Raw genomic sequence first — 24,636 nt, forward strand, 5'->3', positions numbered from 1 at the left:
GAAGTTGTCTAGACAACTTGCGCCCAGGAAGCCCTGTGTGTTACCACTCGCCTAACATGCATGAGGCCGTGGTTATCGTCCGCTATCTGACCGCTGAGGCCGCTTATAGCCTGTGTATCTCCCGGTGTCTGGCTCCCCCCCACCCCCCCAGAGATAACTCCTGTCACACTCTCACCCTGCATGTTTTGGGACTGGATGTGTGGGTCAGGAATCGGATTCGGCAGACACAGTGGAGAGGGCAGACGGGAAGCTCCAAGGCCAATCACCTTTGGTAAAACCCCAAGTTACTCTGCTTGTGGTGGACATCATATCTGACATATCTGAATTAGTAGTTGATCACAAATTATGAAACTGGTCAGAAGCCTGTGCGCTACTTCTTGTGTATTTATTTATTCAACCTTTTCATCAAATACTACATTAAGGGCTCAGAGACCAACATAGGCAGCCCTTATACAGCATGCTAGGAATTACATGCCTTGTATACAGTTAGTAGATATCTGAGCCCACTTATAAATGACGTCTGAGAGCCTGATAATTATGATTATCGTAGCCCAATTATATTATGGATAATAATAGTGGGAAGACACAGTCATTGCCCTCTTAGGCAACAGTTAACTGAAAAGAATAACATATATTCTTCTTCCTCTGTGGAATATATGTCATGGATGTTATTAAGTAGGTAGTCTTTCCAAAGAGTGACGATGGAATCATATTGTTTATAACATTTGAATAATTTGCTGCGAAGTAACGTTCTGTTGGTCTACTGTTGTTTTACTGAGCTACTGCCATGTAAACCATCGCCCACTAGTGGTGGATGGAGTGTATAGCGTTTAGAGCAGAGCGTTACAGCAGACTAGTAGAGAAAGACTTTTGGTGTGCTGAGTAGCATTTTTGTTTCTAAATGTGATCAGCATCCCCTAGATGATATTTTTTCCTTTATCAATGGGATAAAAGACGATTAAAGATCAAAGACAGAGAATTTAATGGATGAGGCTTTAATGTAGGCCTACTCCTTCGCCTACTAGTGGTAGATAGGAGTAACAATTTTGGCTCTGAAAAGATGCTTCCTTTTTTTTTTTTTTTTTCATGTGATCATCTTGCCCTGCATGATCACATGTGCGTTTTTTCAATGAGCACATTTGGTAGGGAGGGAATAAAACACGAATTATAGAACTTGTGATTCTGCCTGGTTTACCAGAATTTCGCAATCACACACGCACACACACACACACACACACACACACACACACACACACACACACACACACGCACACACGCACACACACACACACACACACACACACACACACACACACACACACACACACACACACAGACACACACACACACACACACACACACACACACACACACACACACACACACACACACACACACACACACACACACACACACACACACACGCACACACACACAAACACTTTTAGAATAACCTTTAATTGGACCTTTATTTACCTCATATGGTCAAATAAAAGGTGAAGGTATAGCCGAGACTGCAAAAAAAAAGATGGAGTTAAAGCGCCATCTAGCGTAAAATAAAAGTTAACAAATTAAATACTATTTGAGCGCAATTCTCCATGTCGTGCTTGCTTGCATAATAATGTCTGCATTCAAAGATGATGAAAAAAAATAATGTATTTAATAATATACAACATATGCAAATTCTACGCTGAATGTTGACCCAGTGAACACTGTGAGCATTTGCTTTTACCACGAAAGTGTTTTCTGTTTACATTTGGCTCCATCTGTCATGGAATCACAAGGCTGTGTATTGTTGTTCTGTTTGATGAATTGGCACTACCTGTGGTCTCTGGTCAACTTTATGGGCAGTCATAACATTATTTATGGACAATCATAACATTATAAGAGCCAAATTCAAGGTTTTGACAATGCCCTTTTGTCAAAAGGCCGTCCTAGTGACACCTTGTGGACTGTTGATGTCAAGAGTTGCTATTTCTCTCAATTAAATTCAAAAAGTAAAATAAAAGTTAACAAATTAAATACTATTTGAGGACAATTCTCCATGTCGTGCTTGCTTGCATAATAATGTCTGCATTTAAAGATGATGAAAAAAAAATGCATTTAATAATATACAACATATGCAAATTCTACGCTGAATGTTGACCCAGTGAACACTGTGAGCATTTGCTTTTACCTCGAAAGTGTTTTCTGTTTACATTTGGCTCCATCTGTCATGGAATCACAAGGCTGTGTATTGTTGTTCTGTTGGATGAATTGGCACTACCTGTGGTCTCTGGTAAACTTTATGGACAGTCATAACATTATTTATGGACAGTCATAACATTATAAGAGCCAAAATTCAAGGTTTTGACAAAGCCCTATTGTCAAAAGGCCGTCATAGTGACACCATGTGGCCTGTTGATGTCAAGAGTTGCTATTTCTCTCAATTAAATTCAATTTAAAAAAGCTTTATTGGCATGAGAAACACACTTTAACATTGCCGAAGCAGGCGAAAAATGGGGAGATCAAAATATAAAACGTTAAATAAAAAATATATGCATATCAAATATTAGACATTAAATATTAGACATTAAATAATCAATATTGATTAATTCAAAAGTGGAATTCTATAAAAAAGCCAGTATCTCCTATTAACAGAAGGCTTACAGGAGCTATCACTCTCTCTCTCTTTTTTATTGAAATACCTTAAGAACCCACACGGCTTCCCATTGATTCCTGAACCCTTTGAGGATCTATAGGATCTTTCCTCCATTCAGAGATGTACTGTTTCTTTAACGTGAATATTCATTCACATGCTGATGTTTGTGGGGACACGGCTCATGGCTCCTCCCACTTGAGTCTCATTCATTCATAATGAGTGGGACACATCCTTTATTATCATCATTTGTATTATTATATCATCCTACTTATTTTGCAGCCTTTCTCATCCTCTCCTATTCATGCTCCCTCCTAACTTCCCCTACATAACAGAATAGGCACCGCCTTCTATTTGCTACATGAAATATACCATCGCCTCTCCCGTCTCCCCACAAACTACCCATTCTCCTCTCCTCTGCTGTGTCAGGACTGCTAGACCCCTCCCCCTCGCTCTGTCTGTCTCTCCCCCCTCTCTCCCTCTCTCTCTCCATATCACTCTCCCCCCCCCCCCCCCCCCCTCTCTCTCTCTCTCTCTCTCTCTCTCTCTCTCTCTCTCTCTCTCTCTCTCTCTCTCTCTCTCTCTCCCCCTCTCTCTCTCTCTCTCTCTCTCTCTCTCTCCCTCTCTCTCTCTCTCTCTCTCTCTCTCTCTCTCTCTCTCTCCCTCTCTCTCTCTCTCTCTCTCTCTCCCTCTCTCGCTCTCTCTCTATGGGCGCTGCATGGGGTGAGGGTAGGGATTCCAGCCGGCGATGTCACTGTAGCTCATCTGAGAGAGGGCTGAACCGACCAGCCGCCCATCTCACACTGGACAGCAGTAGCTTGCACCTGCTGCCTCACCAACTTGACAGAAGACAGTAGAAGCCAATGTTGTCAGGTTGGATATGAGATGGGTCGACTAATAAAATAGCCAGCGACGGATAAGTGAGCTTTACAGGATAAGATGCAAAGAGGCAGTCGGATGAAGTGAGGGACGATTGTGAGCGGGTTCTGTAGCTACTTACTCAACATGGGAATCTGCTGTGGAATTACAAGTTGATTCACTGCTGACCAAGTGCTACCGCTGGACGGAGAGAGAGACCAGACCGCCGGGGCCGAAGGGGTCATAGAGAGGAGTCTATAGGAGGAAGTGGACCCAGCCCAGTCTGTTTCCACTGGGTCATCGCAGAGGAAAACACTTCCCATTGGACAGCTGATCACAGACAACTTGGTGGGACAACAGTGCACTCTACTGTCGGAGGTGAGACCAACAAGCAGACTACATGTGACGTATGTCTTTGTTTATTTGTGTTGATGATAAATATGTGCATGAAAGACAACCAAAGGCATAAACAACAGCAGTGTACTGCAAAGAGAGAAAGAACTGTTTTCCTTACTATTGTACTTGGATGAGGTTGTTCGATTCTTGCATGCACATGTACATCACATTCACCAGCATTTTATTCATATCATGCATCATGCACCACTGATTTATTAATGACGAAGATGGTTATGAATCTATTATGAATCATATATTCTATCAGGATATGTCAGCCTATCCCTCCCCCGTTCAGTTACCGCAGAGAGGCATATTCCACTTTAAAGCAGTACCACACCCTGATTGGTGGAATAACATCGGTTGCAGAGTGCCGGTTGGTTGGTTCAGCTGCCTGACAAGGAAGGGCGTGTTCCAGGGGTAGTTTATAGTTATATGTCAATCTACAGTGTTTACAGTGTTGTCCTCTCATATAATATGTATGCATATTATGTTTATGCAGCACATAGACAGAAAAACAGATTTTCCCTAGACGGCCAAACCTTCTCACCAATAACACTGAATAATGTTTTCCCATTTCCCATAATGCTGATGAGCCAATGTTAAAATGTAAATGTAAAAATAAATATTGACGATGGAGATACACCACAGCCAGGATTTAGCAGATAGACACAATGTAATAACAACTCTGGGAGATATAATCCACAGAGATATCAACATTAAAGAAGAAGAACAATGTTTCACATTCTGAGAGTGATGTTAATGGGTGAGCCTCAAAGGGAGAGAGGTAGTAAGACAGCCATTGACAGAAAAACAGGTAGGGGGAAAAATAAAGAATGTACTCTCTCTCTCTCTCTCTCTCTCTCTCACTCTCTCTCTCTCTCTCTCTCTCTCTCTCTTTCTCTCTCTCTCTCTCTCTCTCTCTCTCTCTCTCTCTCTCTCTCTCTCTCTCTCTCTCTCTCTCTCCCCCCCTCTCTCTCCCTCTCTCTCTCTCTCTCTCTCTCTCTCTCTCTCTCTCTCTCTCTCTCTCTCTCTCTCTCTCTCTCTCTCTCTCTCTCTCTCTCTCCCTCTCTCATTTTCTCTCTGTTAAACAGTAGCCAGGGACTATACTTCCATACATACCAACACCCAGGAAATGCACTTGGCGGCTATAAACCAATCATATGACTTGTGGTCAGCCTTAAGTGATTACTGAGAAACATTAAACCGGCGAGCGAGGGAGAAGCATTGGCAAATGGACGGCAGGAAGAGAGAGAACAAGAAGAGAGAAGTAAAGACGAAAAGGCCATGTGTCACTTCTGAGAGTGCTCTTGATCAACCGCTTTCTACTTTCCTTGTCTGATCCCATGCATGGCATCACCCCAAGTGATGCCAATACAACCATATTCTTTAATTTTCAGGTGAATATTTGATATATTGTTGAAGGAAAAATTATAACAATTAATTGATCATCATCTAACCTGTTCATTTCAAGGTATTCATAGTTATGCTTCACATGCAAACATGCTTCAGTCCTCTGTGACTCATTCGGCTCCGCCATGCGATTGTTTTCCCGTTACAGTGTTTTCTGAAAAGGACGGTGCGTACAGGAGAGCGGACCTTCTTTCTCAGAACCAGGGGAAGCTCGCCTCCTCCACCCCTCATGAGCTGATTCTAGTGAGCTGAGACCAAAGCAAACCCACGATCAGACTGGATCACAGCCAAACCAGGCAGAGAATCCACCTCAGCCCAGACCTCCGTCTTCAGTGAGCTCTGAGGAGCCATTGAGTGGTCTGTGTGACAACAGAGAGACCTGAAGATACTACACCGCTACACCAATAGTCTCTCCGAGGGTGGGGTTCTCTCCCCAGCGCCATGTACTCCCCTCAGAGTCTCCACCGGTGGGGCATCACCCACAGTGAGAGCATGGAGCGACTGGCCTACAGCCAGGGTAAGTCATCTCCTTCAGCCATGTCTCCCCTGGACATATATTAGGTCATCTATCTGTCTCTCTATCTACTGCCAAGCCTCTCTCGCCCCTGCTCTCACCCCCCCTCCCCCCTCCCCTCTCACACATTCTCTCTCTCTCGCTGATGTGTTTCTTCTGTTGGTTGTATGACTCATTCAATGTCGTCTGTCCTTCATCAATAGAATTCCTTGAAAATGTTTTACTTGCCTTTCATTTTTTATTATATTCCAAACGTTTTAACTATGCATTGCAAGGTAAGTGAGTAAGTTAATACTTAAACAATACACTAATAGATAGACACATCAAATTAAGTTGGATTCAATGTAAGCTATAACTTATGGTAATAAATATACAGTTTTTACAGTTGTAGATAATGTTTGCAAAATTGCAATAAACACGAATGTACTCCGTGCAGAGACTAACCAGTTTAAGGCCTCCATCTCGCTTTATACAGTAGGGGGCGCTGTAGTGCTCTGTTCTCAGCCACACAACCATTACGTAGTGTTTTTGTGTGTCTCGTGAGCTTTGGCCACGGCCCTCCAATGGGTGCAGCGGAACACTCGGCGTTCACTATCCGCTAGCAATATCCTAGTAAACACTACTGTACAGACCTGACATGAATGGCAAGTGCTCTTTGGACTACCAGCTATTATGGACGTGTCGCTAGCATACATCATGTCAACCGGATCATAGTGTTTACATTTCTTGTGCGTGCGGGGGTGGGATCTATGCACCAGATCCTTCATTGTTTTGACGAGAGACATCCCGAGATTCTTTTGATCCTTACTGCTCGCCTGGTGAACGGTCCATGGATGTTAGCTTATGTTGGTTAGCCCGCTCCATCCACCTCGCATTTTCCTGCTGTGTCCATTAGCGTTATTCGTTGTGTAGGGTGATCGATGGCATCGTCCGCAGAGCACGACTTGGCTTTCGCCGAGGCGGATAACAACAAGGAAAAGGCATTTGGGATTTTGCGATTGCAGGATGAGAAAGCAAACCTCGCCGGAGATAATAAAGCTAGTGGCAGCGGTAGCACCGTGCGGACAGGGGGAGACGGCCGATGGCAGGTTCCTATATTTGCCTTGGCCAGGAAAGCATCCGAGACGTTTTCTGGGAGCATACATGTCCTGCCCAAGGTGTCAGACCACAGGACGTCCCTGCCCGAGGAGTGGACCCCCAAAGGTGAGTTCCAGTGATAGCTGTGGTGCAGGAAGGATGCCTCGCATAAGAGCTTGGACCTTTTTTAATTCGGTTCAGTTGAATAGAAAAGGGGTTGCCACTCGTTACATCCTCTTCTGGACAGATTCATCTCTTGTCTGACGTACAATAACAGTTTAAATGGACAATAAAACCAGGGATTGTTACATAAGTATATATCAACATCCCTCATCCCGAAATATATTCGCTGTATTCAAGTGTATGAGATGGGTTTACGTCTACAACTCAACCAATGGCGTCTTTGCCTTGCCTTGATTAGCCACCACAATTACAATATTTTAAATCGAACTATTCCCAGGACTCATAGATGACACAATTTCAGCCATCCTCTCATTTAGTGACCCCATGCACTATGTCATTTAATGCACCATGTCCTTCTGCATCAATGTTACAAACAGCAGGGCCTGGTGATGTCTGCAGAACATTGGTTTCTGCCATTGAGCTCATCTTAAGCACTCTTCTACCCTATTGACTGTGTCACAAGACTCCATTGATAAGATTGTAAACAGCATGTGCTTTTTGATGAAGACACAGGGCACAACAGTGGCCCCTATAATGTCTGTTCAAGCAAAAATTTGACTCTCTAAAAAACGACAAGAAACAGGACATCATCAAACACTAACTATGAAATGTAGGCAATAGCTTAGATTTTCCTTAATGTACTCTACTAACTTTTAACCATTGACCCCAATACATCATTATATCATAGGCATGTCATTAATTGCCTATGATACATCTTTATTCATCAATGGGATAATTTGCATGTCTAATGTTGCGGTGATCATGATGTCATTTGGCAGGTGTTTTTACAGTGTCTCAAAAGCCTAGTTTGAATGTTACCCTACATTATCAATGGGACATAGGCAAAACACAACTACTCAATTTCTTCATATGGTTTAATCAAAGACATATTCAAAACTTGTAGAGTTCTTACAAGAAATATATAAAAAATATATTTCATATTTCATTTAAGTTTTCCTGGGTAAAAATATAGTGTCAATAAATCGTTACCGCTAACTTTGAAAGATTGTACCCCTAAGCTACTCGACCTGACTACTTGTCCTAATCTAGCTACTTCATTAAGCAGCATTGGTTTTCTAAGAAAACTAATATTTTCTAAAAGTTGTCAATGAAATCCCTGACTGTGTTGTCAAATTATGGACACAAGATTCCCCCTGAACATTGACCTATATAGCCTAATGCCATCTCCAGGTAACCACTGAGTAATTTGTCTGTATGCTTTTTAGTCAAACTGCTGCGGTTGGTCATTAATCACTGCCCCCATCGGGCACAGGTGATGCACAGTGTTGCTAGGCAACGGATCTACATGTCTTGTGTACGGTGTGGCGGCCACAGTGCTCTGTGTTGCTGTACATCCTCACATGGGAGAGGAGTAGTAGGCACGAGTATAAAAGGAACACGACAGTCATCTTAATGTTTACTGCCCTAGTCTTCTGCCCATTTGATTCTGATGAACTTGGACTAGGACATGGGCTATTTGATCAATGAACTTCAGAACTCTATAACCAGGAGGAATGACATGTGTCCAAACAAAAGATTGGCATTGCTTTCATATTCTGATACATGGACCGGTGTCTCGTAAGACGGCAACGAAGAAAGACATGATGTAATCAGGATACATTTGTGTGGTCTGTTTGGCAATCGCCATGTAGCCTCCACCATAGTTGTCCAGTCATCCCTCTCTAGAGTTGATGACAAACTGTTACACGCTGCTGCCTTCTTGCCAAGTTGAGGGTGTCACCATACGGCAGTCTCTCTTTCTTACTTTATTTTTCATTCTCAACAAAACAATGACAAAAGTGGTTCTCAAACTGCCAATGAATTGTTGAATGTAGATCTGTGTTAGCCTGGAAATCCAGATCCACAACTAGCAAGCTGTTGGGTCTGGCAACGAGTAATGAAAGTGGCCCAACTCGAGGGGCGGCACCAAGCATGCAATTTGAAAATATCACACTACCACAAATCAAAAGAATACAAGGGGTGACGTATCCAGACCAGCGGAGCTAACCAATAGATAAGACTCTTGCCGTATCCGGCGGTAAAACAGCAACGCTTTCGGCCCGCCTATTCAGATACACCGATGTTATTGGTTAATGTTCTGTTCCAGGGGAATCGGGGAGTGAGTATATTGCTCGTTCCCAGAGTGACTCGCTGAGCAAACACAAATTGTGCTCTCACGAGAACTCTGGATTTCTGGGGTAGATCCGTGTCTGACGGTGCTTAAAAGCATGTATACTGGCCAACGTGCAGCAAAAGAGGATTTGGGCTATTGTATATTACTCCACGCCCACTATAGATGTATTGTAGGAAGAGTTGCTTGAACAGTAGGCGAGTACATACGAGTGTGCGCATATCTTACTTCAGGCAATGAGAATATGGGAAAACGTGACCAGCGTGTAAGCCCATAACTGGCTCACGAAATCTGAAATGAAATAAAATGTCCTTACAAGTCATTTCACACTACAAGCCTGAGCAAGGCACCTAACCCTAACATCCCGCTGACGAGCTGGACGTCGCCCTTCATGGTTGACTCCGCCGTCGGTGTGTGAATGGGTGAATGTCAGGCAATATTGTTAAGCGCTTTGGAGAAAAGCGCTATATAAATGCACTCCATTTACCATTTACCAAGTGTAATTTCACATTACAAATGTGAAACGAATTAAAAACAGTGTAAAACAGAGTAAAATAGTAAAATCAAGCTGCACTCTGTCCTATGTTTGGATGGAGAGTGTTGTTGGAGAAGCGATACATCCGGCAGCATCATGCTACTACTACCTCGCTGTCTGACCCCCACCCCCGTGTGGTTCTGGCCCCCCCCCCCCCCCCCCCCCCCCCCCCCCCCCCCCCCCCCCCCCGGCAGCCCTTCGGGACCCCATGGCCATGGAGCGGGCCAACCTGCTGAACATGGCCAAGCTCAGCATCAAGGGGCTCATCGAGTCGGCGCTGAGCTTCGGGAGAACGCTGGACTCGGACTACCCGCCGCTGCAGCAGTTCTTCGTCGTCATGGAGCACTGCCTCAAACACGGCCTCCGAGGTACGGGGTCAAAGGGCAGGCGGGTGGTCGTGGTGGAGCGCACGGGAGAAGTTGGCCCTCGCCGCGCTTTCTGACAGACATCGTTCTGCCTTTCAGGACGATGTTGAGGTGTAAACATCGTGTAAAGTGTGACAGGTATAAAGTACATATAAAGACGGTTTGTGGTGGCTGAATGGGTTAAACATCCGACGTTCACCCAGGAGACCGGGATTCGTGTCCTGTATTATCTTTAGACTTGGGTCACTTAATATACTTTCCTTTTAGGTAACAAACCTATTTGATTAGGTAAAGGAAACACAGCTACCTGGTTAGGTTTTGGCATTACCATTACTTGGTTAAGTTAAGGGTTAGGTGGAAAGCCCTTTCTGGCCGATAGCCCAGAAGGCAGACACGTCGCATGTGCTATTGTTTCTTGTGTGCGTCTTCTATGCGACAACATCAGTTCCAGATTTTGAGTCTCTCTCTCTCTCCCTCTCTCTCCCTCTCTCCCCCCCCCACCCTGCAGTAAAGAAGTCCTTCCTGGGTTTCAACAAGTCTCTGTGGGGTCCACTGGAGCTGGTGGAGAAGCTGTGTCCCGAGGCAGCCGAGATCTCCGCCTCCGTACGGGACCTCCCCGGCCTCAAGTAAGAACGCACGCTGACGGGCACGCGTGCATTTTGATGTAGTTTGAACACACAGCCATCATCTTCCACCCTCTCTCTCTTAGTGTGTTGTCTATTGTTGTCTATTTGCATTTTGTTTGAGAGTCTCTGAATGTAATCCTTTTTGTAAAGCGACTTCAAGAAAAGCGATCTAAACAATCTATTATTATTAGTATTATTATTATCAGGCCTGGAAGATCCGGTAAAACGAATCATATCGTGTGAATTTTTTTTTGATTCATGGTGTGACATCTGTTGGGGTCTGTCCCATCTAATAATGTCTCTTCATCATATCTCGAGAATACAACGTGTAGGCCAGGTTGCGATAATTTTGATAATATTTTCATTAACATACATGTTTACATAAAAACATGCATTGTACATCCATGCATACGCACCACCAGCCACCGAGCGCTACCGTGGGGAGGGAGTTGTGAAACTGGCACATATGGTTAGTTACCAGTGAGCTGAATTTACCTGGCAGGGGGGGAAGCGATAGTGTCTTGCTTCTGCTTTCCCTCAACCTCTTTCTCATTGTTCTTCTGCCTCCTCTACCTGTCCTGAGTTGTATGAACATTTTCACACGCTGGGAATGCTCCGTTAGGTGAAGGACAAGCGTTGGCGTCTGGGTGCTGTGTGCCGGAGGCAGGAGGCAAAATGTGTGCTGTAAACAAATCAAAAGTTTGTTTCCAGCACATCCAAGATGAAGGGCGAGACTATCAAGTCATTCGTAATCGTGCCTGTTGTTGCGTTGATATCAATACTACATGTGTTTGGGTGTCTATTAACACTTTCTGAAAGGGTCTTAAGTCTCTCTCTGTCTTACCCACAACGAAATGTACTTAAAGCTAGTTTTACTTCCCACACTTTAATTTACTAAGGAAAACCGCTTGTTTTTCCCCATCACACCAGTGAGTGCCGTGGCTTGTGGTCGCAGTAAGAGGTATCTGCTGCTATCGGTTCTCTCCTACAGGGACCTTCACCGTAGTCTGGTCTTTAGCAGCACATTAGACTTCATGGTCTGAATCTTTGGCCTACACCTTAGAAAGGGGAACAACAGTCTGGTACAGACGTTTCCCCCATGAAGTGCTGAGTCAGTAGGTTCAGTTGATGGAACAGATGACACATGTAAACCTGATTCGATGCTTCACTAGGATACAGGAATAGCTGCCGGGCAAGATAGACACCATTTATCTAGGATGCAAATGTTGTTGGATAAAAACATTCCAGGATGTATTGCTTTGGATTTAAAGTGTCTGCTAAATGACTGCATTGTAAAAAAGTAGTAGCACCAGTAGTTGAACTAGAAGTAGAAGTAGTAGTAATTTAAGTAAAGCAGCTTACGGTGTGACCTTTAGACGCGGGAGGGGCATTCATTTAGATATCGTTAAATCACCTTAAACTGTTAAGGCGTGGCAACAGACCTGTTCCAGTCCCCACAGCTACAAAGGGAATTCAGGACCTACTCGTCTATTCATCAAGTAAACTTCATTTCTATAATCACAGTTACAGTCTCAACACCCAAAGCTCCCAGAGCGGTGAGGAAAAACTCCCCCCAGGGAAATGAGAAGGAACACGGAAGAGGGATCTGTATAATGACCTGCTTGTTTTGTTTGTGTGTGTGTGTGTGTGTGTGTGTGTGTGTGTGTGTGTGTGTGTGTGTGTGTGTGTGTGTCTAGGACCCCATTAGGCAGAGCGCGCGCCTGGCTGCGCCTGGCGCTCATGCAGAAGAGACTAGCGGACTACTTAAGACTCCTTATTACCAGGAAAGACCTGCTGAGGTACACACACACACACACACACACACACACACACACACACACACACACACACACACACACACACACACACACACACACACACACACACACACACACACACACACACACACACACACACACACACACACACACCAGGAGACCTGACCTCAGTTGGCGCTTCATGCCGTTCGTCCTCGTCTTGCTAACACGCTGAAAGCCAGCAAAAAAATGGCCCTTTAATCAAAACAACGAGTGTCAAATGACCGTTCCCTTACCATCACTTTGAGTCAACATTTGACGACCCGTGGGCGTGTTACTGTGTCTCTACCTTCCACAGTGACTTCTACGAGAGCTCCGCTGTGTTGTTGGAGGAGGAGGGAGCCGTCATCGTGGGCCTGCTCGTGGGACTGAACGTCATCGACGCCAACCTCTGTGTGAAGGGAGAGGATCTGGATTCCCAGGTAAACACACGCACACGCATAGGCACACATATGCATACACGTACACACACACACACACATACACGTACATACCCATGCAAATACACACGCACATTACACGCATTCACTCTCACACAGATATGTGATGTTATGATTTCAAGGTGATCCTATAAAGTCGGTATATGTTCCTTTCTCTTGCCATCGGGGAACTTGGGCTACTTAAACAAGCCCCGATTTACCCCTCTTCAAAACGTTTTTTTCTCTTTTAAGTATGTATGTTTTATTTCTCATGGATACGTATTCATGAATGTTTTTTGTCTCCTTGCAGGTCGGGGTGATAGACTTCTCCATGTACCTGAAGAATGACATTGATGACTACAGGAGCGAAGAGAGGTAGAATTGCTTTCCGTCCATTTCGAAATATTTCTACTTCTCTCTCTCTCATCATCTCTAATCAAATTGGGTACGTCCGTTTGCAGAATTCTATTTTCATCTCTGTTTCCATGTCAACAGGAACAGTCAGATAGCCTCCATCTTGGATCAGAAGAACTATGTGGAGGAGTTGAACAGACAACTTAAGTAGGATTTACTTACACCCTATAGTCTTAAATGTGGATTTCACCATCAATCATCTAGTTCATATTTAATATTCAATAAGGAAGTCTATGTTTACTTTGTCTTGTAGTGTGGGGCCTGTAATTGTTCAATTATTGTACGACACAATTTGACAGTTTGAATTATACAATACCATAAATACGATATTGGCAGCTGATAATAATATGAGCTGTTCTCTCAGAGTTCCCATACATATTATTCAGCCGTAGATAGTGGATATGACCGCGGTTCGGATTAAAGCGATGCAGTCTCTTTTATGATGGATATCTGGTTGACTGTCCCAGCGTGTCTAAGGAGGAGAATATGTAGAAACAATCAGTGTGTGTGTTTGTGATTTGTTCAGCTCCACAGTCAATGGTCTTCAGGGCAGAGTGGACAATCTGGAGAAGTCGAACACTAAGCTCATAGAGGAGGTGGGACTCGAACCATGAACAATGTTTGCTTTAGTCCATTCATAGCATGTGATTGTTATATGTGTTTATGTATTATGTATTTGCTTTCAGTTGGCGATAGCCAAGAACAACATCATCAAACTACAGGAGGAAAATCAACAGCTAAGAAGTGAAAACAGCCTAATTTTACTAAAAGCAAAACAACATTTAGAGGTATCGAGACTGTAACTGTTACCACTGTCACACACACACACACACACACACACACACACACACACACACACACACACACACACACACACACACACACACACACACACACACACACACACACACACACACTCTATTGGGAAGAACTTGATTCTAAAGGCGTGGTGTCTGTGCAGCTGACGCAGGGCGATGTGACCGTGGAAAGGGACACATACAAACAGTCCCGCCAGGGTCTGGACGAGATGTACAACGAAGCCCAGAGACAACTGAAGGAGGAGTGCCAGCTCAGACAGGTGGGAGGGGTCAAGGATCATGGGGGGGGGTGGGGAATGATGTCCGGTCTGGCTGTGTTAATGTGTGTCAGTGTTTTAATGAAAATAATCCGGTTGTACGTTTTCAGGATGTGGAGAACGAGCTGGTGGTGCAGGTGTCCATGAAACAGGAAATGGAACTGGCTATGAAACTTCTTGAGAAGGACATCCACGAGAAACAGGTGAGACTTGGTTCCTTTGCTGCGTGTTTAGGCAGGAGACCAAACACTGGGTGTTTGGTGGTACCCTGAATTGGCTCTTCCTCTCACACTTCATTAAACATCACAGAATTATCCCAGGTTATATCTTGTTGGTGCAATCGATGAATCAAAATTGTCATTGTTTTGTATTTGTGGCTTTGGCTTCTAAATCCTGAAATGTTCCTGTCACACTCAGGAAGTGTGATGTATAATTGTTTTATTTTCTACATTTCTGTATGCAAAAGTAAAACCAAGATTTGAATGCAGAAATCTAGATAGAGAAAGTAAACAAGACACAAGGAGCGCATGCTACAGCTTGTGAAGGCGAACTCCGTCCCTCTGTCACAACAGCACAAGCGTGCCAGCACATATTGAACCACGGTGAATCATTAGCAGCGAGCGCTGTGGACACAAGGCTTTGTGTTCGGTGCAACCGGTCAAGCGGCTGCCTCTGTGTCCACAGGATACTCTCATCGGGTTGAGACACCAGCTGGATGAGGTCAAGACTATCAATGTAGAGATGTACCAAAAGATGCAGGTAGCTACATCTTACCCGTCGCTGAATGCCTGATGATGACAAACGCTTCCATGCATACGACCCGTAACAACTATTTAAGGCGGAACGATTTGGGGAAATAATCGAATTGGGATTATTTCGACCAATATTGCGATTGCGATCTAGTATGCGATTTTTCTTTTTAAAGTTCCTTACGTTCTGTATTATTCATTAAACAAGCAATAAATAATTATATATGTAGCAGTCAACATATAAACTGCTCTTTCCTTTAGGCCAGTCCTATGTGTTGAGATGAATTTATACAACAACTTTATTTAACTATTGAATTCTAATAGAAAAATAAATACGAAAAAAAAAGCAATGCAACTCGAGTTCTATTACATCAAGATGTCGGTTTGAATTCGATTAATCGTTCAGCCCCACAACTATTGAATGTTGACTATGGTTGTCCAGACCTCCGATGACGGGATGCAGCAGAAGAACGACATGATTCATAGACTGGAGGAGAAGACCAATCAGATCTCTGCCACCATGAAGCAGCTGGAGCAAAGGTAAGAGCAGACCAGCTGTGTTGGGCGGCCTCAAACCGAAATAGGGAATGATTGACACTATTGACACTATATAACACTGACAGGATTTTTCCAAACAGTCCAAACCAATGACAACAAATGTAGCCTGTATATAAATATATATTCACACATGTAAAACATAATAAATTACTTTTAATAAATCGGTAAACGTAGCATCTGATAATTTAGGTGTCAAGGTTTTATTTTTTGAGGATCTAGGGCATTCTGTGTTGCTATAGCATTAGGCACCATTAGGGCTAGCTGTTTGCTGATTGGTTGATTGCCTTGAACACCTAGCTTTGTCATGTCCCAGTCAACATGGTCCATTCCCCCCCTCTCTTTTCTCCCATTGGTTTAAGTGAGTTCCATGCTTTTTGTGATTGGTTCGAGAGGTGTGCTTTGTTGTACAGCACAGGTTAGACGCTGTCTCAACTGTTGACTCTAGACCAGGGTTTAAATCAAAGTTCGGGCTTAGCCGGGACCAAGCAGCTGAAGTCTACGGAGTTCACTGCCATTTTTGTTCCTGAAAGACTCCATCAATGGGATTTATATTATTCTCACATACGTCTAGTTTAGGAGAAGCAAGCTCTATGCTCTCCTGGCCTACAGATCCCCTGTGAAGACCTGGTCAATACCAACCAGGAGTGTTTGCCAGGCTTTGCTTTAAATGTGCACATTATCAATGGGATTGAAATCTAATTCTATATCAATACTTCGTCACGTGGTATGATAGTGAGGGCGAGCCATTTTTTCTGTGTGTGAATAAGCTCTAGAACACTGATGTATTGACATCCTTCCTTTCTTCCTCCCTCCCTCCTTTCCTTCCTTCCTTCCTTCCTTCTTCCTTTTTCCCTCCTTTTCCATACGGCCATCCATCCATCCATTTTATATCATCTGTTTTAACTTTGTTTCATTTGATCCATTGATTTGTTTTGTATGCATATGCGGTCACCCCATTGTGTGTGTGTGTGTGTGTGTGTGTGTGCGTGTGCGTGTCTGTGTCTGTGTGTCTGTGTCTGTGTGGTGTTTGTCTGTGTTACAGTGATAAGGACTTACTGAGTCAAACGAGAACATTAGCTATGTCATTTGTTAAGTGTGCCTCCAATGACACAGAGCATCAATACAAGCTGGTTAAGGACATCTCCTTCTGAACACGACATCCAGGCGTTAATGAATACTCGTAATACAGTCCCACGATTTCACTCTTCTGCTAAACTGGTTAACCCAGACTGTGTGTTCGACTCAACATTCAGTATACTTTAGGGTGAGACTTGTATCGGGTGGTTTGTTTGGGTTTTTGTAAAGAAGACAAATGGCATCAGCAGGAATGATCACGTTAGTTCAAGGGACAACGGATCTTCAGATCGTGTCATGTTGTGTCGTGTTAAAATGACATCACGATTAGCGGTTTCTTTTTCAGGATCTGGAAGATAATTTCCTCTGAAATATGAAGACTGGACTGCTGCTCATATAGCAGAGTTCAGTTAGCATTGTTGGTGACTCTTTGCAGTTGATCAGAAATAACCTTCTTAAACCTGTATAAATAATTAATTAATGATAACCTTTTGTTAATTCACTCACAAATGTTTATTTGAATGTACATGTACATAAATACAAGCACCAATACACATGCTAAGCATTATACTATAATTATATTCGGTAGGCTATTTAAGCAAAACCAATGAGGGATATCTGCAGAAGATTCTAGCTTTAATTGAAGACTGAAGTATTGTTTTTTTTTTTATTATTGGTCCCGTGAGTTAGAATGAATATAATGGCCTTCCTTACTGTTCAGTCTAGGTTCAGAGCCATAGTCTATCCATCGCGGTTTTTCTCTGAACAATACTGCTTAACAAATCGAGAAGACGGGGTGGTAGCATCATTGTGATCATTAAAGTGTTGTATAAACCGTGAAGGCACCGTGGGAATACAACTTAAGTTCGGCAAAAACTGCCAGCTGATTAAAATCTCGAAGGTAGAAAGAAGATGAATAGTTGACCTCAGAGATGCATGGACAGGTTATTTTACATGCAATATGTAGTCCAAAGTTGTACAATGAGCAACACACCCAAGCTCACTACTGCTACATCCTCCTTGTGTATGGTAGAGTTTAGGGAAGGTGTTTCTTGGATTTGTAAAACAGTGTAGCGGACGTTCATGTGATCCTGGCTCTATCGAATAATGGTCCGTTCTTTGATTCTGGCTATTTTGTCTTGTATGTCTGGAAAAATATAGATTTCATTTTTTTTCATATCGTAATGGAATGTAAGCAATGTAGTTTACGTTCATGTCGAGTCACCCTGAATGTTTTCATTGTGTTTTCTTGACTCATAGGAAGTTACTTTTATACCTATTCTAACTCTACTTTTCTTGTACTGTAAAAAGTTATTCCAAACCTATCTGAACATGATACCAGTTTAACCATTTCAAATGCAGATACAAGACAATGTGTTTTACACTGTGACTAATAAACATAGATGTCGGAAAAATTCAGTTAGACTTGGTGCTTTTTATCACCAGTCAGGGTGAGAATGTTGAGAATAATTGAATCTGAAGTGGATCCCTGAGTCCCTCTTTGGAATATTGTTTCCATCAGGTAGAAACTGCCATCCAGTAATAATAACCACGAAAAGGTTTAAAAATATAGCTGTTATTATTATTGTTCTTATTATTATAGAGATTATTAATTTAATTTAAATGAGTCCTACAAAAGAATGGAAACTTTAACTTGGGTTCTGCTTTATTTTCTTTTTTAATATTGCGAAACATAGTTATTGACAGCATATCGGAGTACTAAATTATGAAAAGACATTCAGAGCAACGTATTTGATTGCATGCTTCAAGACCACTAAACTGGTACTGCTGTTTCCTGTACTTATCTTAACTCCAGGTGTGGTCTTGTAGAACTCCTCTCTCCCCTCCTTCTTCTGCTCTCCTTCCTTGACCCCCCCCCTCCACTTCTAAAGACTTCTTCCCTCCACCCCCCCCTCTACCCTGCCCTCACTAGTCCTCTCTTAACCCTCCCCGTACTCCCTTATGTCTGTGCATGGGGTTTGTGTGACTAGAGGGGTGCAAATGGAAACCACTGTGGCTTTCTCTCACTTTCCCTCTCGATCCATCGCTTGCTGTCGACCGCCGTGGGTCACTGCCATTTCGCTGTGACCTGTAACCTTCAGATCGCTCCCGACCTTCACATCCATCCATCCATCCATCCCACTTTTAATTTGTCCCTCCCCACACACGCACACACACACAAACCCCCACCCCCGTCCCCGCCCGTCCCCTCCCCCCCAGCCCCAGTGTTTCTCTCCATGGCCCTGAGTTTATCCCTGGTTATAATGGTGCAGATTACAGGAGGCAGAGAGACACCGGCTGTCGGCGGAGGAGGGCGCCCGGAGGTTCAAGGCGGACTTCGCTAACAAGGCAGACAGCATGCAGCGGCAGATCCAACAGCGAGAACGACAACTGTAAGCGAGACAAAGGAAAACGGCATCTTGAGTTCGCCAAAAAAATGGACACACACACACACACACACACACACACACACGTGCGCACGTGCGTGCGTGCATGCATGCATGCATGCATACATGCATGCCACAACACAATTCAGGGTGGTACCAAACCAGTTCTCCAGCTACCTCCATTTTGTTTTTTGGCACCACATTCTGTGAGTTATGCAACAAACTGGCCTTGAGCACAATGCAGTGACAGCAATTTCCCCCACGGCTTTACTGCTCCAGTTCTGCAAGAGGCAGGCCGTGAACCCAAAGCCAAAGTCAGCATAAAGCGACGGGAGAACACTGATGAGTCGCATCCCCAGTCTGCGATTTCTGTAACACTGACATGTTGACGACACCGTAAGTTCACGGGATTGCTCTTTGCTGTCATATGCAGCCAACAGCTGGAGACAGACTTAAAGATCGAGAAGGAGTGGCGGCAGACATTACAGAACGATCTGGAGAGGGAGAGGGACAGCGTGTCACAGCTCAGCGCACAGGCCCTGCAGATCGGCGGTCTGAAGCAGGTATGTGCCTCCGCAGTCTGGGACATTCTGACGTTCACTCGTCACTTCATAACCATGTTAACAAATCAGTTTATCATTAATGTTCTAGCTCTAAATTCCGTATAACTTTGATTTGGATCTGAACGTTATTGGATTTTGTATATAATTGGATTAAGTTTATTTTTGTTATTATACAAATAGCCTGATATACTTATTGCCTTCCAGTATATTTATCTTTAGATATAAATGTAGATATTTATTTATTTTGGTAGCGTCATCTACCTTTTTTTATTTATATTATTCCGTGAATAGGTAGTGGCTGGTGACTTGACCTAATCGTTTCAGTGACCACTGCGACTCGTGAGCATCTGACAATAAAATACCTGCCTTTGAACTTGAATATGGAGTCTGGCCACACTTGAGGAGGCTGAGACCAACACTCAAGGGTCTGTTGGTTTCATCGTGTGTGTGTGTGCGTGTGTGTGTGTGTGTGTGTGGGGGGGGGGTCTTCATTTAGGAGTTTCATCGTCTCCATGATGAGAACGTTCAGCTGAAGAGCATCTGTGAAGACCAGGAACAAGCTCTGGAGGAGCTGGGCTCTAAACTGAGCGAGTAAGCGCAGCACGCACACACAAACACACACACACCTTGGCCTACTAGAGTGTGTCTATTCCTAATGGCGGTCTCCTATTCAGGTCCAAGCTGAAGATTGAAGACATCAAAGACGCCAACAAAGCCCTTCAGGTATATTAGGTCAAAGAGAACCAGGGAAAAATCGGATGCATTTATTAGCAGGCACTGAATGCACTGGAAATGTTAGCTTTGTGTGCAACAGTAATGTGCAGTGTTTTTATCAGGGGGGACAGGTGTGGCTGAAGGACAAGGATGCAAGCCACTGTAAGCTGTGTGAGAAAGAATTCTCCATCTCCAGAAGGAAGGTCTGTTCAATGAAGATTCTCAGAGCTAGATAGACTAGATATGAATGGTTTGGGCAATATTCTATATAGGATCCATGTCATAAAGATACTACAGCCATACTTGCATCCTTTTTTTGCACATTAAGTACACTATGGGTGTTGTAGTGACTATTCCTTTTTCCTATTCTTTGGTCACTATGGTGAATGGCTGGACATTTTTTAAGAGCCTTGTGTCTGCAGTGGTTTGAAACTGATACTTTCCAGAGGATGTTTTGTGAAATAATATGACTTTATATCGTTCATGCTTCATTTGGTTCACAAAAGTCTTTCAATTAAAAAAAGGACAAATCAAAACAAATCAAGTTTTAAATAAATCAATTCTTCTGTCTGTGTCCCACCAGCATCACTGTAGAAACTGCGGGGAGATATTCTGCAACAGCTGCTCGGACAACGAGCTTCCACTTCCCGCCTCCCCTAAACCAGTCAGAGTCTGCGACACCTGCCACGCCCTCCTCCTGCAGCGCTGCTCCTCCAATCCTACGTAAAGACGGGACATCTCTTGACACTCCTCCAATCGTATTGAGCATCAGGTGCCTAAGAACCCGCCCTCCAGTGTGTATCTTCCAATCAGATGTCAGGTGGTCCACATCCCTGTAATCTCAGTCTACTGTATGTGCTGCTAGAAATCAACGAAGCATGGAAAGGTTGAACCCTGTCGATAATATATAATCAGTTATAACAAATGCTGTCACACCTGCGTCATGTATTGCTTCATAGTTTGTAGCGTCTGTTTTCTTTATTTTTACAAGGGCCAAATTTTTCACTTTCAGTCACTCGGGCAAAGACAACAAAGGATTGTGCATCGTAGACCGAGAGAACCAAATAACAATCAATTCAAGTTGAGATATGTTTGAATTCAATTCAGCTCTATAGAAGTCATGATACTTATTACTATACGTTATTAGAAGGCTTATTTTCTACTGGTTTAATCATTGAACTCAACCATGACGATGGATAAAAGTATTGAATGTCCACGACTGCCTATGTCTGTTTGGTTTATGACAAAAACACTTTCAAATCCTGACTTTCTGCTGTCAGCATCTAGGTTGCTGTGTAACTTGCTCAAACCTATGATGTGAGCCATTGCTAGACATTATCTCCTCAATACAGCTGCTGGCCCCTTTTCAAAGCGATGACTGATTCTACATCAGATGTTTATCTTGAGTAACTACCTCCAAAGTAGTTTACATAGTACTGTAAATGTGCCAGAGTACATATGTACACAAATAAACAGTATATATTAGAACTGTTATAGTAAAGGATGGCAAGGTAGCACATGGACCAGTGCCTGGGCTCAGTCACCAATGAGATGTCGGCTGGGATCGCCCCAGCACCAAACAGGAGTAAGAAGCTATACATGGATGGATGATGGAGTATAGACTGCCTCGTTATACAAACCTCTATATGATATGATTAGCGTCAACTTCCCTGAGCACTGAATATCTGAAAAGACTGATTTGCCTGCCCTTGTTTTCAAGTGGCAGGAATGAGTACAGAGTAATGAGATGTAAACTTGAAAAACATTTGTGTTGACTAAAAGGAGCTTTAATCAGCAATAGAAATATATAGAGAACCTCTTACAGAAGACTCGACTATAGATAGAACCCCCACACTCGCGTCCCAGGAATACAATCCTGTTTCAGCTAGGACTACAGTCCCCCGCCACCATCAAGGTGATGGTTTGTGAGTGGAGGCCACTGCCGAGGAGATGAGCTGCTTGTGGGACATCTTCTTGGTGAGGAACAGTACATTGGTTGTCATAGGGGTTGCTACACCATGTGTGTGTGTGTGTGTTGAGACTCCTCCATGACTGTTGTTGGTATTCTCTGGTCAGCTTCAGTTCATTTCAACCCAAACTAGTCAATATTTTGAAAAGTAAATGCCAAAATTAGCCTAGTGATTCATCATTGTTTGTTGTGTAAATGTCAAACATTTCCTTACTTTTCACTTGCGTTTGTTCGGTTTCTTACGCATTCTGACACTAAATATTTATTTGATCCTTGCCAAACAACTTCATTGACTTCATGAATGGATTATTGCCTTCAAGCCAACTTGGTATTTATTATTACAGCTATTCAAGAAGGAAATAGGTCAAATAGCCAGTTTTTTTAGAATAAATTAGCTTATTTGTTTAATGAAAGAATGATTATACAAATTTGAGTGTATGGTTGATTTTTGTAAATTCTAATATAAATCATATCATTTTAGTTTAAATACTGACCGACCTTTACCACTTTGTCCTTACTGTATGAATAATCATTTGATTAATAATTTGCTGGCAAAAACGTATTTCTTACAATTCAAGAAATGGTTTGGATCTACAAATGTAACTCTGCACATAATTGAGTAATTAAATTGATAAATCTGTTCCCGTGATAATTTAATTGGATTAGAAGCAGATCCAGAATAGCATATTTTACATGCATTTCTGATTTAAATGTATGTTGTGTATATACATTTTCTTTATCAATATTGTTTACATAATGTATGTGTTTTAAGATATTTAATATGGATAACCATGTTGCCTTGGTACAAGCAGTTTTTGATAAATTTTACAAACTTGAGATGCGTGTTTGTTTTTATGCATTGTCATGGCAATTTGTCCAAGACTTAATGTATGGAGATGCTAGTAATTCAAATGTAGAATGCATGAACCCAAAGGAATAGCATTCAATTTAAGATAGCCAGGGTACAGAAAGTTTGTATTAGCTTAAATTTTTGTTGATGTGCAATTATATAATGTACCATTTAATCAAAAACTAAGACCTTAAAGGTCCCATGACATGAAAATCTCACTTTGTGAGGTTTTCTAACACAAATATGAGTTCCCCTAGCCTGCCTATGGTCCCCCAGTGGCTAAAACTTGCGTTAGGTGTAAAACTAGCACTAGCTGTTCTGCTCGCCTTTGAAAAAACGGAGGCTCAAGCGCGCTGATTTGGAATGTCTGTATTCATGACGTCATCAGGAATCTCAGCTCCTCCCCTTACTCTGCCTGGCCCGCCCAGAGACGTTGGCCCGCCAATGAGACTCGACCGCGCTGTGTGCGTGTGAATACACACACTGTAACGCAAGTGTTTCTTGTCGGTTCTTTGAAGTGTCTTGTATTTCCACAACGAGACTGTCGTGGGGGTTATCTGAGCCATGGTTGAGAAGGGATTGGGGGAAAGGAACTTTGGTTTGACTCGCTGAAGTACATGAACTGCGACATGCCGCCGGTTGCCGCGAGGCACCATCGCCCGGCAGCGGGCAGCCGGCAGCAGGCAGCGCGCGGTTCAGTCGACTTCAGGTTGATGTGAAAGTGGAAGAACCAGAGACGTCGCAGAACCCGACAAAGTCGTTTGTGATTCATAATATCGTCTGGAGTTGCACACAATATATTATATGATATAGATATCTATGTATTATATGATATTAGATATAGAGCTCCAGGACTGTAACGCAAGTGTTGTACACTTCCTTGTTATTTGGATAACCGTTCTGCTGTTGGTGTGATGGCGCATAACACGTCGGACTCTCGTCTCTGGTATTTCTACAACGAGACTCGTATTGGGGGTTATCTCAGCCAAGGTTGAGAATGAATTGGGGGAAAGGAACTTTGGCTTTGACTCCCTCAAGAACATGAACCACCACAAGGAGGCTTGGGCGTTTCTGTCATGACACAAGAACGCCCATTAGGCGTTCCTGGTAGCTTTTCATCTACCAATCACGAGGTGTTTCGAAAGGCATGCTGGGTTACTCAAGGCATACTGCGAAGCACAGTCGCAAAGCATACTATGCTTTCCTTCCTTAATGGCAATTTTACCTCTCTCGTTAGATTTAGCAATCATGGAGCCCCCACTTGGCTAACGTTAGTTCTATGCTACCCGTACTTGAAACTGCTGTTTGAGAAAA

The 24,636-nt window shown here is 43.2% G+C and overlaps 1 protein-coding gene across 4 annotated transcripts; it reads left to right on the plus strand.

The window, feature by feature from the left end:
* The first annotated feature begins 3,373 nt into the window (after positions 1-3,373).
* On the plus strand, positions 3,374-23,112 carry rufy2 (RUN and FYVE domain containing 2). Of its 4 annotated transcripts, none has more exons than XM_030377230.1 (20): positions 3,374-3,874; positions 5,451-5,819; positions 9,937-10,110; positions 10,616-10,733; positions 12,431-12,532; positions 12,849-12,972; positions 13,280-13,344; positions 13,465-13,530; positions 13,910-13,979; positions 14,070-14,171; positions 14,345-14,461; positions 14,569-14,661; positions 15,143-15,217; positions 15,650-15,747; positions 19,113-19,232; positions 19,660-19,789; positions 20,286-20,380; positions 20,464-20,512; positions 20,626-20,706; positions 21,087-23,112. In XM_030377230.1, the coding sequence occupies exons 2-20, from the start codon at positions 5,744-5,746 to the stop codon at positions 21,228-21,230; spliced, it is 1,899 nt and encodes a 632-aa protein (XP_030233090.1). In that variant the 5' UTR covers positions 3,374-3,874; positions 5,451-5,743; the 3' UTR covers positions 21,231-23,112. The 4 variants fall into 4 exon arrangements, with proteins under 4 accessions (XP_030233090.1, XP_030233091.1, XP_030233092.1 ...); XM_030377231.1 differs by lacking the exon at positions 3,374-3,874 and adding an exon at positions 5,127-5,289; XM_030377229.1 differs by lacking the exons at positions 3,374-3,874; positions 5,451-5,819 and adding an exon at positions 6,340-7,019.
* Positions 23,113-24,636: the final 1,524 nt, after the last annotated feature.

Source organism: Gadus morhua, chromosome 14 (genome assembly GCF_902167405.1).
Source record: "Gadus morhua chromosome 14, gadMor3.0, whole genome shotgun sequence".
In the NCBI taxonomy this organism is placed as follows: Eukaryota; Metazoa; Chordata; class Actinopteri; order Gadiformes; family Gadidae; genus Gadus; species Gadus morhua.